Source organism: Lineus longissimus, chromosome 1 (assembly GCF_910592395.1).
Source record: "Lineus longissimus chromosome 1, tnLinLong1.2, whole genome shotgun sequence".
NCBI classification, from domain to species: domain Eukaryota; kingdom Metazoa; phylum Nemertea; class Pilidiophora; order Heteronemertea; family Lineidae; genus Lineus; species Lineus longissimus.
This window is the reverse complement of record NC_088308.1, coordinates 5589269-5607787: the sequence shown is the minus strand read 5'-3', so window position 1 is coordinate 5607787 and position 18519 is coordinate 5589269. Positions and strand designations below refer to the sequence as shown.

General features: G+C 40.4%; 3 protein-coding genes across 40 annotated transcripts in view; all 3 read left to right on the top strand.

The window, feature by feature from the left end:
* Window positions 1–7919, top strand: part of LOC135486484 (serine/arginine repetitive matrix protein 2-like) — a 99250-nt gene extending 91331 nt beyond the window's left edge. For all 35 annotated transcript variants that reach the window (XM_064769460.1, XM_064769491.1, XM_064769325.1 and 32 more), the window contains 9 exons: window positions 1462–1598; window positions 1892–1977; window positions 2165–2320; window positions 2729–2843; window positions 3167–3277; window positions 3601–3787; window positions 3993–4443; window positions 4600–4766; window positions 5057–7919. In XM_064769460.1, coding sequence (XP_064625530.1) covers window positions 1462–1598; window positions 1892–1977; window positions 2165–2320; window positions 2729–2843; window positions 3167–3277; window positions 3601–3787; window positions 3993–4443; window positions 4600–4766; window positions 5057–5058 — 1412 coding nt within the window. In that variant the 3' untranslated portion in view covers window positions 5059–7919. The remainder of the gene's footprint in view (window positions 1–1461; window positions 1599–1891; window positions 1978–2164; window positions 2321–2728; window positions 2844–3166; window positions 3278–3600; window positions 3788–3992; window positions 4444–4599; window positions 4767–5056) is intronic.
* Window positions 7920–9366: 1447 nt separating this feature from the next.
* LOC135486478 (uncharacterized) lies at window positions 9367–12296 on the top strand. The gene is made up of 2 exons (XM_064769279.1): window positions 9367–9899; window positions 10768–12296. Exons 1-2 carry the CDS (start codon window positions 9544–9546, stop codon window positions 10928–10930), a joined length of 519 nt encoding a protein of 172 aa, XP_064625349.1. The 5' UTR covers window positions 9367–9543; the 3' UTR covers window positions 10931–12296.
* A 3869-nt stretch (window positions 12297–16165) lies between these two features.
* LOC135486453 (Ig-like and fibronectin type-III domain-containing protein 2) overlaps window positions 16166–18519 on the top strand; it is a 31521-nt gene continuing 29167 nt past the window's right edge. For all 4 annotated transcript variants that reach the window (XM_064769254.1, XM_064769270.1, XM_064769261.1 and 1 more), the window contains exon 1: window positions 16166–16230. The gene's annotated coding sequence lies outside the window, so the exon portion shown is untranslated. The remainder of the gene's footprint in view (window positions 16231–18519) is intronic.

Sequence of the window (18519 nt, the reverse complement as noted above, 5' to 3'; positions counted from 1 at the left end):
AATATCTCATGATGGCAAAATGTTCTGTGCCCGTACAACAATGAAATCTTAGCACTGCCCTGACTTTGCATCCTAACATGCTAACCACGGTATTGTCAGTTTCAGCTTAGAGTGTCCACCATTGTGGCGTGCTTTGTAGATTGTTCCGAGTAACCATCTAAGATTGCCAGAATCTTGCTGTTCTCAAATCAACTGCACCATTTTTTCCCCAATTTTAGTTCTCTGGTCGATGGCCTGTTTTTCATTCTCATGAAAGCTGTCAAGAGACGCTCAATTTGGAACAAAAATGGGTTGTTGTGCGATTTCAGAACTCTGGTCTTCTCATATCTTGCTTTATAACAACAAAATAGGGTTGCCTTCCTAACTTGAGTCTGCTTTTGCATCAAATAGTACTAAAGGCCAACTGTAACAGTTGGAAGTTTCACCAAATATTGTTTAATGCTGTCCTCTATCTGTATGATGCCAACACTTCTGGCGAATGGGTTGCCGGTCTTTCTTTCCTAAAACTCTGTTTTGTTTCTATCCTAAACTCACATTTTAAGATGGTTTGCCTTGTTGAATTGTCGTGGAAAAGTAACGTGCTGATATTTGTGATGAATGTATCTTGGTTTAAGTCGGTTAAATCTAGGCTAAATTTTTTGATGTGAAGTTAAAGTTGTTGTGGTAAAAAGTGTGTCTAATTGTGGCATCTGTAACTTTGGCGAGGGGTCTTACAAGCATTTTGAAACTTTGGAATTGTTTGGATGTTTATATTACAAAAACGTCTGACCCCTCATGCAGTGTTTCAGTTAGTTAAGCTGGTCACATTGCTTTGTCAGTAACTGCTTCTATATTCATTCATTTAACATTGTGCTATACTACTTGTGTTTTTGGCAAACTTGTGTCTGCTTTTATGGTAATGGGGATGCCTGCTATAACTGTCCAGTTTAGTTGCTTTCTCTGTCTGCCTCCGCTAATGTCTATGTTTGGCTAATAAAAGCAAGTTACTCATAACAGAACTGTTTTAGAAGACATATCCTGACCATGGTGTTTCATTTGTTACACTTAGAAAAGGTTTTTCAATAGACTACTCCCTGCTGGTTAGAAGTAACAGATGCTTTGAGGTATTACTTTCTTACTTACTTAACTACAACATGATGGGTTTTTTTAGTCTTAGCCAGAATATAATAAGTTTTGTTTATTCAATTATCATGCTCTGCTTTGTAATATCTTCAAGTTTTACGTTATCACTTCTCAGTGTTGGTAAAAAAGATATCATTTTAATGCAAGGACAGTTTATTGTAATATTTCAAATATATCCAAGCTCCAATAACTGATTGCTACAAATTTTGATTATTTTCTAGATAAAGTTTATCGAAATGTTTTTTTCTAATTTCTGATAATATTTCTTCATGTGTTCCCATAAGTCACCATCCATAGTCATCATTGGTTCGTTTTCTGACCGTCTAATCTCATCTTTAGCGAGTCAAAGGCACCATCACTCAACATCGGACCTCCCAAGCCATAAGAGTCCGGTTGGCACGTTAGAGCGTCATCATTCTTCAACGCTTGATAGGCGACGCCGAGATGAAGAGGAGGCTAGGAGGAAGGAATATTTGGTAAGATTTTGATGGTGTCCTCTGGCGAATCGCTTTATTCTATCAGCTGTTAAAATCAAAAGATGTTTAAAACTATTTGTCAGGTGTGACTCCCATTTCAGTTTGTTGTCATTGACCATGATAGGTCTCTGTAACTTCCTTTACACATAAGTTAGACAGATCTCCAACGATTAACGTCAGTGCTAGTTACCACTTCATGTGTCGTCTTGTCGACTAATATTGGCCACATGTGGGTAGATTGTGTCTAAGTTTTCAATCTGAGATATTCTTCATTTGAAATGTTTATTTTTCAGCGCCAGATTACGGAGGAAGAAAAAAGAAAACGAGCTGAAGAGGAATATGCGAGAAATGAAGCGAGGAAACACTCTGACTTTTTCAGGTATGTCTTAAATGATTGCATTGTCACTGTCCCATAAGGGATGGAGAGCCATAGGTAAGCAAACGAGCCCATGGTCACACAATGATGTGTCATTTAAGGTGTCAAACCCATGACGTTTTGAACTTACGAATCTAGACCACGCCGCTCCTGAATCTGTTATATGATCTGTATACTTGTCTTCCTCTAGTGCCAAGCAGAAGTCGCCAATCCCCATCGACCGGTTCGGTGAGGACCTTGAGAACATGGCCCCGATGCACGTCCCCAAGTTTGATAAGAAACATCGTCCAACAGAGATCAAGGGCAAAGCGAAGGCATTGTATTCATTCAAGTCACAGAGTCAAAAGTAAGTCTTTTTCTTCAGCGTAGGATGTGACCTTTAGTGTGTATTCTTACTTTCTGTATACTGGGTAAGAGCGTGTCACCCCTGGTGGGGTCAGGCAAAACGTTCAAGGCAGTTCTGAGTTTGGGCCTGTTGGGACCAGAATCTTGTGTCCAGCTGGGATTTTGTAGAGGGGAGTTCAAGTTTTGTGCTCAATCTTTACAAGAGACTTGTTGACATTGTCCTTAATCCCCTGTGTAATGCCGAGGACAAAAAGACCTGGTCGAAAGATCAGACCACCCAGGCCAAACTAAGAGGCATGAAGCTGACCCAAGGGCTACTGCTGACATTGACTGATTTAAGAACTTATCCTGTCATTGAACAGTTACAAGATGGAAGATGATTGTTGAAATGAGACTTTCTTTGTTTCAGGGAGTTGTCTTTTAGAAAAGGTGACGTAATCTATCTGACACGTCAGGTCGATAAAAACTGGTACGAAGGTGAACATCATGGACACAGGGGCATCTTCCCTGTCAACTACGTGGAGGTATGTATGTCGGGGAACAAGATAGAGAAAGATTACTCAGTGTCTTCTATTTTGGTTAAAACTACTGTCCCAGTCCTGTCAATGTCTGGGAATAATGTTGATTAGTACAAACGAGTGTAGCTTTGAGATTGGTTAATTCTGTCACCAGCCATTCCCTTTTACCTTTAACACAGGTTCTTTGGGCTAATTGCCAGGACTGATTGCCCTGGTCAGAGGTTCACGCTATCACCAGTACGTTCAACTGGGTACCAGATCCAAACATTGTCTCTTCTTCTTTGCTACTCTGTTCTTATCTTATACATGTGTTTTGTTGCTTCCTTCAGATCACAAAAACTTTGGAAGAGGCGCGAGCGATCGCACTGAGTCAAGAAGGTACAGCGAAGATCAAATATACGTTCAAGAAACAGTCTCCTGTGGAATTATCTGCTAAAAAGGTAAAGGAAGTCTTGTCCTCAATAGGTCTGTGCACAGTTCTGGAAAGGGATTTAGCAACTTTTAGTTACCATCAATTAAGTTTAACAACATGCTGTGATATCTTGGGTTTTCACTTAAAAGTCCTTGATGTTGTTCTGACAGTGATAGAATCTGGTCAATAATTGCATTGATGTGGCAACAGGACAGGTCTGCAAGTTATGCTGGCTGACTTAGTGCACATGGACTATAAGTGGTAACCCCAGCTACTTTACTTCCTAGTATTAAGTCTGCAGCATTCTGTAGATGTGATTTGCAAAAGTTTAACGCCAAATTTCAATTCCAGGGTGCTATCGCGACATTGATACGAAGAGTCGACGAAAACTGGTATGAGGCGAAGGTGGACGGTATCCAAGGTATTATACCCATCTCGTACCTCGACATCCAGAGAGAGCCGGATACGCCCTTTATTACGCCAGCGCCATCTGTAGTCCAATCAGCTGCACCGTCTGCCTTCAATACGCCTGGACCTGGTAAGTCTGCCAAGTTTTTGAATAGATACTGTATCACCCCATTGCCGAAGTTTTGTTGATATTCACTGAAGTTCTTCCCAAGAAGTAGAAAGCCTCTAGAGTAATATTTTGAATGTAGCGCACCGTTTTAAAGCCAAAACTAGGAACTTTTGCCTGTCATGTCATTACATTCACATTTCTTTGACTAAAATTCTAATATTTCCAGGTACCCCTGTGCGGCCTATGTCTCCCCTTTATCCCGATCAGATGATGTCCCCAAGCCAAAATCGGGAAAATTACTTTGACTTCCAAGATTATAGTCCACGACAAGATCGCCGACAACGGTACGACTCTTCGTCAAAGGATGGTGACTATAATCAAACTTTGGACTCATTTATTGACACTTTAGATAAGCGGGATAGCACTAGTCATCGGCAAGATCACAGCCCGACGAAACGCGACGGGCACAGAAACGTTTCACAGGATTATAATCCACGGTTGGATGCCGCAAGTGCTATGATTGAGACTTATAAACTTCAACAGAAGGAAAAGGAATCGAGGCCGGCGTATGACAGGACCTTGTCGTTGGACAGACGATCGATGGGTCGTGATGGTTATTACAGAGACAAGGAGGGGCCTCCCCCACCTCAACCAAAACATGAGCAGCCTTTAAAACCGTAAGTTTTACTATAAAATTATTTAAGTGTTTTCTATCAGAACTGTTAGTTTAATTCACAATACAATTGCTTAATTTTCAAATATTTCTTAACATTTCGTGATTTCAACTTCAGCCAGTTAGACAGATCTTGACCTAGTTTATTCTCTTCTCTCAGGTATCGAGCGGTGTTTGCATACGGGCCTCAGAATCAAGATGAATTAGACTTACGCGAAGGCGACAGTGTGTATGTATTGGAGCGGTGTGATGACGGATGGTTTGTTGGTACTAATGCAAGGACAGGACAGTTTGGAACTTTCCCCGGGAACTATGTACAGCCTGTGTGTAAGTACATCATAGAGACAAGTGCTCTGCCCTTGCACAAAACAATGTAGAACACATTTTCAACAAAACCTAAGCAATGGTTAACATTGAAATATAAACTAAACGCCTCATAATCATGTGCAAATCTCTTCTTGTGCAAACCAAATGTCTAGTTTCTCAATATAAACTGTCAGTAACGCATTGCTTTGGAACTAGCAGTGATTACAGCACTGAGCTAAGGGTCACATCCGAATTAGCTAAATCCGTCGAGAAAATACCTTGTGACATCTTTTTTTGCAATTTTCTTGCAGGACACACGTCTGCTGTTAATGGAATCGAGTCATAAAGCAGGGACAAGTGCAAAAGCCTACGACACAAAACGGAGCTACAGGTGCCCGAAAGTAAACTTCCATAGCCATGAGTTGTTTGTCACATGAGGGTTTGTGTTGTCACAGGCCACTTGACTGTTCGATTTGGTCAGACGCAATTGGAAGTACTTTCTGGGCGAACCTGTGTTCAAAATTCAGGTAGTGATCTGGATAAAGGAGTTCAATGTAAAGACAGCCATCATCTATTCCTGTAAACCCTTAAATGCAAACTCTCAATTCTAATAATTATGTTAACCATTAAATTTATGCTGCAAATACAGCCATTTTGTCTAACGCTTTTGAAAATGAGCCAGTTCACAAACAAAAAGCACTGGAGGCTTCACGGTTTGCAATATGATTGGTAGTAGATGTGAAAGGCTATCCTAACCTCCGATCTCTCAGTGCTGTCATGATGAACCATCATGCAGAGTTGTCATCCAGACGCCGTTGAAAATAACAGAGTTAGATTTTGAAAATGAAAGTAGCGACGGACGTGGTGTTATGCGTTGCTGGCATGTGTCACAGGTTATGTAATAATAAGTCACTGGTGCTTTAATTATTGTAAATTATGTATTTTTTCTAATTCAACGAGTACTTGTTGACCCTAGGGTCATTTGCCTAGATTGTTTTGGGAGACCAGAATATAGAAAATGAGATTTTGAACAGCAGACGCATTGAAATTAAAGCAAGGTATCTTATGTTCAGAACCCAAGTTCTTAGTTTGTAAGGACACTTTTCAGTTGCAATGATACTATACTGTGCATACTATAGCCATATTGAACTAGGCATTTCCGGCACAGTCATGTACATTTACATTTATCACATGTATAGGAGTTTATCATGTATGCAGTGTACAGTTATTCTTAAGTTTGTTTATGTTAAAAAGTTAAGTGGTAAAAACTTCCATCCTGGTGCGAGAGGGCTGCTTCACCCTGAAGTTCAATTCTGGTCAAGATCGTAAAAAGCTCTTGAACCACGATCGTACCTCAGATCAGAAGTTATTAGTTTAAGGGGTTTTAACATGTGTGATGAAAATTTCAGATAGTATTAGTCTTAGAGGTATTGAGATTAATTAACGGCAGGTAAATGCACACTTAGTTACAGTATTCATTTACCTTTTAAACATTATTTTTCAGTATTTCTACAAAATCAGGTTGGAGTGGTCTAAATTGGAAAAGAAATTTTGTTAATTTATTCTTGAAGTATCAAAGTGTACTGTAAAGTTGAACATAGGCCATCATAGCTCATGACGTAATTACCCATTTCCGAAAACAAAATTGACCTCAACTAACCCCAAAATCGATCATTCTCATTGGCTCTTTTCTGATGAGCATGCCATGGATACAGAATTCAGCACTTTTGATTGGACAATCCACCTACTTTTTTGCTTTCGGAAATCCCTGAAATGTGATCAAGGTTTTTTTTTATACTGAATTGACCCGATCATGGTCTTGTGGTTGGGACATCGCAGAATCTCTCCGTGCAACTTAGTAATAATGATAAGGATGATTTGATGCGCGTTTTGATGTTAAACTACAATTTGTGTAACAGAGTTCAATATTGGGTGAATTTTTAACTTCTTCAAGTGGATTTAAGGAAAAAACTTTCAGCCCTCATGGCCATTTCCTGCCTCAAATTTAGTAATAGTATTGATATATTGGCTGCGTGCACTTATATTCTGCAGACGTCAACCTGTTTGTAAATTGCAGATTTGTGATAAAAGGATGCCTTGTCTTCTAACCAATGAATGTACAGAAATGATCTGTTAATGCTTTAGCTAGGTCCTTAGTAGTTCAGTAGTATTTATGAAGAGTTTATGCTAGATTGCATTCTAGAACAAACGATCTGTATATAGCTATTAATTATTATTGATAAGGGAGTCTGTCTCAAAACAGCAAGTTCAAACATGATCAAAATGAGTGGCAGTGTGCAGATCTTATTTTTGAGTAAATGGAAGAAAGCAGCATCAAAATAGCTTCATTTTTTTACCAAACTCTCCATCTCCTCATTCTGAACTTTACAAAGCAGGCATGATCTTAAGGTGAGGAAATGTGAGGTTGCAGATAGAATATGCAACTCAAATGCATCAAAATGCTCTTTGTGACACATTTTGCCAGCACAGGTCACCAATGTAATTACATTGGATATTGATTGGTTACCTGAACATGTTTTTAAATCCACCATGCTCCCATCTATACAATGATCATTGAATCAAATACCAAATCAGCCTTGGAAATATGATGCCTTGGAGTGGACCTTATATTCCTCTGATGCGTTGTCTCAGGATTCTATAGACGTTTATAGGCTGATGAGTCATTTCAAATGAAGGAAAATGTTTGAAATTGCTGCAAAATACCAAAATATAGAAGAGGGTATTTTGAGCTGGATTTAGAAAGCACATGATGTACAATTGAATCATTCATCCATGACTCTGGTGTGCGGTTCAAGGCAACACAACTTGTGGACTCAAAAATGTGGACAAATTCTATTCTGTTCTCTATTCATCTCAGTGTTAATTTTCCTTGACAGAAACTATGGTTCGAAGCGTTGAGTTAAACATAATAAATTATCAAACTATGTATTAACATTGAGTCTATGAATGGTTCGCTGCTAGTCATCATTTTGCATTTGAAACTGCAGTTGTAAGCTCTTGACTCAGCTGTTTGTGGCGAGGATTAGGTAATTGTACATCATGTATCTTAAAATCTTCCTGAATCACCTCTTTTTCAGAGAGCTGAGGTTTGTTCTTGTAGTTAAAAGCTTTTGCATGAAATAAATTTGCATAATAAACATCTATGAGTAGAAATACTAAGTTGTTTTGATTTTTTATGAAGTCAATTTGTCATTTATTCACTTTGAGGTACCGTTATGAGTTTTTGCATGTAATTTACATATATATATATCAATACCCACATTTCGTACAATGGAGAATCACAGCTTGTTGAAGATAACTGTGGTATTTATACATAGTATTGAAGGACTCCACATTGATGCTACCACCTGTCACCACTTGGACATTGTTGACATGGACAGTTCAATTAACACTTGCTACTGCAGGGATTTAAAAAATCTTTATTACTCCTGCATGGCCCACACCAGTCTTATAGCGGTTGGCCTGGATACCAACTTGGCTCATTAAGAATTTCATTGTGTAATAGGGCCGATGATGCCCTGTCTTTGGGGCGGGGTCTTTATTAACTTGAAAACTGTGCTGTCAACTCATTTATGAAGTGACCAACCTGGAACATAAAAGGACTGGTAAACAATACAACTGAGGGAAAAGTTAGCAGTAGGCCTACAGATCGCTGCAGGCCAATATGCATTGTACATGCTGGTAACAACCGGGTGTGGTACTGAAATGGTTTACTGCATGTGCCTTTCCCTTGGCTGCTCAATGTTTTTCTGCTGCCTGACTTGAAGATTCCCCTCCCTCCCTGTGAATATTGAATATATGAATATTCAATATTAGTTGTCTCTCAATGACCAGCTAGATATCCTCTCTAGATGTCATGGCCTGTTGTGCCTCCACTGCCTGAATCTCCATATCCCTGGATGCCATGGCCTACCATTCTTCCATTTATCTCAATGCGCCCCTGCATGCCATGGCCGCCCTGCCAACCTAGCTAAGGGCCATCAATCTCCATGTCCCCGCAAGCCATGGTCAGCCATCCTTAGGGCCATCCCGCCTCCAGTGTCCAATCTCAATGTCCCTGGATGCCATGGTCGGCCAGCGAAGGACCATCCTTCCAGTGTCTCAATGCGCCCCTGCATGCCATGGCCGCCCTGCCAACAATCTCAACTGAGGGCCATCAATCTCCATGTCCCCGCAAGCCATGGTCAGCCATCCTAAGGGCCATCCCGCCTCCAGTGTCCAATCTCAATGTCCCTGGATGCCATGGTCGGCCAGCGAAGGGCCATCCCTCCAGTGTCTCAGTCTCATTCTCCATGTCCCTGAACTGAAATCCTTCCAGTGTCTCAATCTCCCTGGGTCATATTAATACCAGGGTTCAAATCCCTGTATGAAGAGTATAACCAGTCTGGTTACTCCAAGGTGTGACCAAAAGTAGACAAATGAACCGAAGACCGACGACAAAACGGATTCCCGGTATGACTGGAATAATTTGGACGCGTTTACAATAAGCAAATACATTGTAGACTAGTTGTACAGATCTATAGTGTAAATGATGTATACATTATATACGGGCTATCCGCAATACCAGTATGGGTGTTTCCGTTATGTAACTAAGCGTGTGTAATTTTCTGTGCATCGTGAATCATTGTACACAGTTCTATAGTGCATTCAGACTTCAGTACAGTACAGGGCAGTGAAGACCCCTCTCTTTTCGTTTAACCGTTTGACAGTGACCTCCCGAATTCCACCAGGTTTATAGACCATTCTATACTGTTTCTTTATCCAATCAACTACAAAAATGGCAAGCCAAAATGTAGCCGGGATAAAAGTGGATGACGAAGTCGTTACGAAGTTTACCAAGGAAGGCAGAATGAAAAATGCTCCCTACAAATGTCTGTGCATGAAGTTCAATGATGATAAGGAATGTGCCTTGGTGGTGTTAGACGAGACCAACCATGTACTCAAAGAGGCGGAGGATAGTATCCCAGACCTTGATGATTATGACGCGAGATTACCCTACGAGAAGAAATTGTTCGATGATTTTGTCAAGAAAATTATGAGTGATTGTCCAGATAGTGTCAGATTTTTCACGTGGGACTTCTACTTCAAGAGCACAAGTGGAACTTGCAAGACCAAACTTGGCCTTATAGCCTGGTGAGTATAGGTCCCATACTGGTAGTAAACGCTGGCCAGCATGGCCAGGGTCAAACTTGAGTGATCGATAACCCACGCCGCACCCCAGCCGACTTTGCTAAACTATGAATGATTTTGACGAAGACAGACCAGAACCCAAACTACACTGAATGTGCACACTCGGAACACGTCGGAAGGCATAAGCCAACTTCAGACAATGTGCTAATGCTCTTGGCCACTCTAAACCTTTGTTCCAGGTGTTTCACTCGGTGCCCAGATAAACTTCTTCGTTAAGCTCCGTGATGTCGCTACCAGTACTTATCAATATACCAATACCACCATACCAGTACCGGCAAGCTCTATGCGTTATCAGTCTGTTTTGGGCTCTGGTCTGTCTTTGTCGAAACTGCCTAGTTAACCTACCTTGCTTAAACCAGGTACACCCTTGCAACAGATAGTAATGTTCCAATTTTCAAACTCCTAGCTTACATGTATAGTGTGACTCTGTTCTTGGATTTCTCCTATGGACCGTGCTAAAGTGGCGTGCAAGAAGGTTGCAAGATTTTTGCATCTGAGTCGCATCCACAAAGGTTGGTGTTCAGGAATTTTTGTGGTCTTCGTAATGTCGACAATAGTTACATGTACATGTAGATGGACAACAGTCTGCTCTATACATGTACATGTAGATGGGCAACAGTCTGCTCTATACATGTACATGTAGATTGGCAACAGTCTGATCTATACATGTACATGTAGATGGACAACAGTCTGCTCTACTCATGTACATGTAGATGGACAACAGTCTGCTCTATACATGTGCATGTAAGTCTATTTGAGATACAAGTAAACTTGATCTTTGGATAATCAGTTTAAATTCGTTTATCTTCAGGATCCCAGAATATACCAAGGGTAGGGGAAAGTTGTGCGGTGCTTCTGCAAAACCCGAAATTGAACATAGGATCGATCTCAAGGCTAGCGTTACGGTAAACGACGCAGATGATATGGATTACATGGACTTGGCCAAATCTCTTACGCTTGGATTCAAGAATTAAACGAATCGATATCATTACATTTCATCCTGTCGACAACAAGAAGGCCAAGTAGGACACTGTCAATGATGATGTGACATTAGAAGTTTTAAAAATGCTAGTGCAAGAAATGATGAATTTTTTGTGAAATTTGAGTTTGTACCATTGAAATGTACATATATGTACTGTTCCATTCTCCTAGTTTGGTGTCAATTACACTTAAGGTCAACATGGCCGATAGCCAAGGTGAAGCATTGAACATGGCTGTCCTAATGCATTTTCCATTAGCCGTGGTTTTGCCCATTCCCTCTAAATGAAAAAAATGGCACTTGACGAACTTCGTGCACAAGTAATAGTACATGTATCTTATAAATGATATTTGATGGAATTATATTCATTCCCATGACAAGGCTATGCCAAGTCAGTATTTTGGAATTCCGTAGTGGAGTTTTGACCAATACTAAATATCTGGCTTTGCAAAGTCCTCTGATTCAAATGCAAGGGCAAGAGCGGTTGATGGACACCTGTGGCTATGTTGAGCAACACTGTCAAATCAGCTGATTTTTAAAGATGTCCTCGCCAATACCGATGTGCGCTTTTTTGGTGTGCTGAATTAGTCCAAAAACATGTAATAGTAATTTGAATTTTCGTCTCTGAGATGCTCATTGTTTTATTTCATTGTCTTTGTGCTATTCCTTGCTGTTCATTACCGTAACTGGAAAATGAGGATGACTGAGTAAATGTGTCAATGCGACCTAGAGTAGCCCTACATGTAAAGGCCAGGTGATAGTTGGTCAAAGGTCTGTTGGAATAGATTTGCCTCTTTAGAAACATCTGCTCTTGGGCTGTTATTGAGCCGACTGTTGTACAACGAGAGTCCACTACTTGTGTACATGCTAATCCCATTTGGTCAGTTTATATTCATTTTCGTCACTTTTAATTTCAATAGCGTAATTTTACGTGATCGGGTTGGGCACAGTTATATTTTGACCAAAAGGTTTGAATGGACCAAAAGCATAAAAATGTGATCTGCAGCCCAACGCAATGCTTCTCGTAGTCCTTTTTTTACAGCACTGTCAGCTGCCCTACAATATAACCTTCAGTACTCTAACTGTCCGTGATTTTGTCTTCAGTTCTAACTGAATCTCTGTCGTCTGTCATATCTGTGGTTGTACAATGAACAGTGTACATGTCGGGGCTTCTTCTTATAGAAACCTGGTCAAAAGCACTGATTAACAGATAATTATATTCTGTCTGAAAATGTAATGTACATATGACCGATAAAATGTCTTTCGCGAAAAACAAAATGATTTTTTTACAATTGCTCACTACATTGTAACTACTTGTAGCCTCTTTTGATGTACTATTGTAATAAATAAGGGAATTCGAAGAGTCGAGTTTTTGTTGTTGTGTGACATTGAAGCAGAGAATGCATTCAAAATGTTGCAAAAACTTGACTTTAAGGACAAGTCAGAGAATACAATTACGACAATGACAAAGTACTTTTATAGACAGAGGACAGCTCTGGGATTCATCCCAAAATGTGTGCAAACATTTGACCAACTGGTGCCATACTATTATTCTGATAGAAAGCATAGTATTATTTGTTACAATCTGAAGTTGAAATGTCGCTGTTGACTAGACTGCTGCATTTTTAGGTGAACATTATCAAAAAGCTGAGTGTTGCCAATACAATAGTGAGTGAAATAGGTCACAAACACCCCTCCATTGTAAAAGCATTCCCCATATTCTGTCCACGGGACATGTTGAAGTTTAGGGCAGTGCATACAATGGAATAAATACAAATAGATCTTCCTATGATAAACCATGAGTCGGGCATCTAAAAATATCTAGGCATACAATAGACCCCACGACATGCCCTGCAAGCTGTTGCCCATAAATGGTGAATAAAATTCAGCTTTAGTAAACGAGCATACGAATAAGGATTCACCATGCTGACCTATTTGGAACACTGGGATCCTCTTCTGGTTGAATTCACCTGCCCAATTTACTGTCTGCTTACTAGAAGAGTTTTAGGAATTCATTGTCGGATTTCTCTGTATAGATTTAGAGTAACAGTGAACAGATACCACCATGCTTTACCTTACATGTCATTTTGAGACCAGAAGCCACCTTGACATTTATGCTGGCCTGCAGTATATGGCCTTTTAAGGAAAGTAATGCAAATTGGGGTGAAATTATAAATTGATTAGATGATTGAGTGTTCAGTGTGGCCCAAGTGTCCGACGTGACTTGCAGCATCTGAACTGACTTGTCTGCCAGTTTATCAACAGAGTGTTACATTTTGAATTGAAGTACATGTATTTAGAAGTGCAGTCCTCAATAGAGAGGTTTCACATTATAGAGGCCAGATTGAATATGAATGACTAATTTGGAATCGGGTGTCCTTAGTAGAGGGGTTGTCCTGCAAACAGGTGTCCATTAATGTAAGTCAGCTGCTATTGGTGCCTGAACTTGGATGACTAAAATACTGTAGACCCTTTTCACAGCCCTTCATTTTAGGGAAAATATCAACTTTAGATTTCTATACCATTGATTATATCTATTGGCCAGAAATCTTCGTGCCGTTGATGTACATGTATTTCTAACCAGGATAGCCCCACAACTGTCCTTATTACAGCCATTACAGGGAAATACTCCTGTTATGTTCATTCAGGCCATTTACCAAAATTCCTGCATGTACATGTGTGTACTAAAAGGCTCAATTGGTTCGATGTCTTACATGAAATTGGATAATACTTTGGACGCTGTACAGAGTATGCCAACACATAATGCTGCCAATCATAGATTCAATCAGGCTTAGGCCTACTGAGCTTTAATGCAATGATCATAGATGACATGACATTACAATGCTCATGACTCAATTAGCCCACTTCCAAAGTACCATATATGGGCAATACCTATCAGTGTGACCATTCTTTCATGGACAAGGGTGCAGATTTTATATCCATCCATCCTTCTATCCATCTGCGGAAAAATTGGTCGTTTTGTAACCGTAAGACTGAGGCACTTCAAATCTGAAGGTTTGAAGATCAGTGACTGCACCTATATTTATTCAGAGGGTACAAGGAAGGCCTCCTATATTAAACAGCTGACCGAACAAGCCCCTGACCTGAGCCTGCCACTGGTGAAACTCTCGTCCACCGTCGTTGATCACATCAGAGAATCATATCTACTGTCGTTTGTGTGAGAAGATGGCTTGTGGCTGTGCTGAACCTGTTTTACAACTAAAGCAAGTCATTAATTATCTCTATCAAATTCCCTTAGTTTGATACTGGCATGAAAACCAGTGTGAAATTGGCTTAGGCGACAGTGGCGCTGTCTCGCGGCAGAAAATAGAACTGAAATCTTCGTCCAAAACTCTCAGTTCCACTTTCTACCGCTAGATAGCACTACTGTCGCCTAAGTCGCTTTCCTATGAAATCGAGCATGTCTTTAGCCCTTTTGCATGAATATACTTTTTGGTATTGCCAATGACATAAGACACAGGGTGGGCCCTTTAGCTGTATTTGCATGTACTAGTCTTGCAAATAACCTCGACAGATCTACCATTTTTATTCATTTTCTTCATGTCTTGGACAAATATTTTATAACTTTTGATGACGGCTGTGATGATGGACTGGAACCGAGGCCTACCTCCAAGTAATTGCGGTAAGACTTTTTGATAGTGGAACCTACCTCAGCAAACATCTCTCTATTAAGAACACTAGATTTAGTCCCAAAGTTGTAGTTTCATAGTGACGATGTCACAACCTCCTCAACACCAGCTTGAGCACGGGCTAACCACAGGTTGTGACATTGTCCCTATCAACCTTTTTGCAGCATGGTGAACAGAGAGGGCTAGTTATTCAGTATATGCATTCTGGGGGGGGGGGGGCAAGATTGAATTTCGCCTTGGACATTGTCAGACAGCTAGGCCATAATCACCGGTTGTGACATTGTCCCCTTGGTATATACTCTGCAAATCTTGACGTCACACCCCAAAACGAATCCGAATCAGATTCATTAGTGTCCATTACAGGTTGTGACATTGTCCCAGTCATGCCATCAGATCAGATCAAACTTTAAAGTGGTCAAATTCAAAGGCACCATAATGCATGAACAATACAGGACCACATTTTCCAGCCGTGAGAGAAACAACTCTATTAAGGTGACATCTCTGCAGATTCTTGAAATGCTTTTTTTAGAGCATTACTAGTTGATTTAGAAGATAGCATTTCTTCTGCTTATTTACGTAGTTTCTTCTGCAGCTCTAATCTGACAATGTAACGCCATAAACACCAAAGCAAACAAAATGACACTTGCATAGTTTGCAATTTTATTCTCAATTGAAATTGACAACATGACAGGTTGTAGACCTAAATGGTCCTCCACATTGGAGGCAGCAAAATGACGTCAGGGTTAGTTCACTACAATCACCACTTATTTTAGTTCACCAACTGGCACACAGAGACATTAAGCTGGCAAAGATAAATGGATTTGCATTAAGTGTTTCAGCTGAGCGCATGGCCCTTGTATTGGGCTCTTGTTGGTATTACCAATGACATACGGCCCATGCTCCAGCTGGTGTTGAGCAGGTTGTGAAATCGTCCTTTGGAGGGAAGTGAAGGCCTTGGTCCCCTCTGATACAGTAGAACAGCTCCGAAGTGCTAGTAAATAATGTTGGAGTGCTAAATTATAATAATTAGCTCAACATGCCCCATTTACACTCCGGACGCAATGAACAGGCCTCGTCTTGACGCCTGGTGAATAGAGGAAGGACAATCAGGATGTCGAAAACAGACTGTATTGGTGTCATTAGCCCTATCATGGCTCTGGAGTGGCGTACAGCAATGGATTGGGGAACAACAATATAGGACTACAGTAGAACCGCTCGCGACTATTTTTCCTGAACCTTTCGAGCAGTAAAGTGTACATACAAATGTACAATTAACAATGTACTGCCCGAAAAGTTTAGGGAAAAAAAATTCGCGAAACGCTCTATCAAGGACATTCTTGGGGCTGACAACTGCTATTCTAGAGGTGTCCTGATTAGAGAGGTCAAATTGAATGGAAACTACAACTTTGGGACTAAACTTATGATGATGCTGTTACTTCCATGAACCCCCTACTTTGGATGCCCCAACTTTCACAGGATGATTTGGGAGCGAGGCCCAGTAGCGACACCCCGAAATTCGTCGGAGGGATGATACGGCTATGATGGAAATACATGCCGAGTTTACTTTTAGATGAAAACAACATGGCGATCGCAAGTCGAAAATTTCCAATTTCAGGATAATAAATGCGCAATTTCGTGATCAAAGGTATCTGTTTTTGCTATATTCGTTTGTTCTTCGTCTTCATTAGTAACTAAGGATTTATTTGGTGTATTAGATTCTCTTGTTAATGCATTATTTACGATTCTAACACGATGAAAAGATGCGCGAGTGCCTTTTCTCCTTTTTCCTTATCCTGCCACAATTGACAATATTATAATGCAGGGTGGTCAAGAAAAAATGCAACCGGATACTTCCACTACCAGGGGGTTAGAACTATTGATACCAGTGGATGGGGAATCATTCTAGAAGAAGAATGACACCAAGATCGACCGATTTTGTTCTGTAGTTTTTGTTGTAGAGACGTTTTTGTGAAGCAAGGTTGGGAGTCCCTTGCCCTTGGCCAGGTTCAATCACTTCTGTTGTAGGTTACAAACATCTCAGTGTAGTGGTGTGCTGAGGCCTGGCCATGCTAATACGACCTTTACTCAGTTGTAAATGGTCACTAGGTCGAGGAACGTTGTCGACATCGTTCATCTCATAACATTTAATCCAACTAGGCCTACCTACTTACTAAGTTCAATTTACCGGCAGAGTTCGATTTTTCCTATGCGCGTCAGTAATGTGGGTCAGTTATGCGCCAACAGTACCATCATCATATCGGGGATCAAAGTTCTGAAGTATTAATGGTCTGACTAATCAGAACGTCTTTAGCATTCAGCTTTAAAGATGGTGGGGTAGTATGTCATCTTGGTCTGGTGGGAAATCGTCCTGAGCTTCACTGGCTTTCACTCGGCACCTAGTCCTACTGAGCTTAAATATTGAAATTGATCTGTGCGAGTGGAGGAGCATACAACTAACCCAGGTAGTCAAGGATGGTGGGAAATGTAAAAAATCAATTTAAGTCTGGTAATGGGCAGTTGACTTGGACATAAAATCCCAATTTGATGTTGCGGCAGTGACAGTTTTCAGTAAATGTGATCAACATGATCATGAGATGATGTGAGGCATAAAAATTACTTGTATGCCTCTGAACTTGATCTAGGCCTTCTAATCACAGAAAGGCTGTGGGCATACGTGTTACTGTCTCATGATAATAACTTCTATTACCCGGTAGTTGTTGATGTTAGATGTCTGTAAATTATCCAAGCGTTGGACTAAAGTTAGTATCTTTTTGAAAGAGTATGAAGATGCAGATATGTGAAAGTCATGTTGTTCCTGCCTACTGGGAGCAATCCGGTTTTCCTTGGCTACCAGGTTATTCACAGTCTCTTCGAGTAGCTATACTGAAAGAAACAGGTCAAAAGAGGGCTTCCCGTTACATTGTACATACATGTGCTAGGCCGCATGCATGCTAAAAATAACGAATAATACGTTTTTCACTATCTGAGAGTTGAACTGGAATTGGAAAACTTCAAGCAGTTACACTTTCAGAAAAAAATAGGTTATGAAACAGATGAAGAATAAATTCATTGATGGAACAATACTCTAATTAAAAATTGACTATTGTGATGTAGTACTTCATGTCAGCTGATCAAAAACAACCATTTGCTTAGCTGTATAGTGGAATATATTTCTGATCACTGCAGCATGTGCACATCTGGGTGAAAACAAACGAAGCAGTAGAGGCAAGACCAGATACATTGTATTTGTATTGATTACCAATGCCATAATGTTGTAGATCTCTAACCATTGCTTTCTACTTGTAATTGCACGGTCCATTGCTCTTGGTATATTCTGCTAGACTTTGTCCGACAGCTAAGTTTTCTCCAGTGGTTGTCTCACTGCCATCGATTGAGGTCAGCACTGAACGTTTTTTTACAGTTGTCAATCTATTGATTTCGCAGGACGGTAGTGCTTGCCATTCATCCATGGTGATTACTGTGCAGCATAGAAGGTGCTCTTCATTTGCTACTCGCAATTCGTAGTTTCATTTCATTATTGACATGTTATTGGTCGCCATGGTGATGAAATTTGATAATTATGGAAGTATCTAATTCAGGGGAAGATGGATAGATGGTTGGTATTCCGTGATCGTTTATGATGAGGAACTCACTGATGCTAATGAACTGATCATTTTAAATAATGGGCTGGTAAATTTGACCTGGCTTGTGTCGTGGATCATGTGATCCTGTGAGTATCGAGGGGGGGTTCCAATACTGATCAGGGTCTCCACCAGAGGGCAACGTTTAAAAATGCGTTCAAAATCTCATTTTTGGACAAACATGTGCTTGTGGGAATACAACCAGATTGTAATGAATTTAGACCTAGAATTAGTAGAAATATGAATTCTAGTTGATATTTGTAATCCCATCTCCCACTCCACCCACTATATGT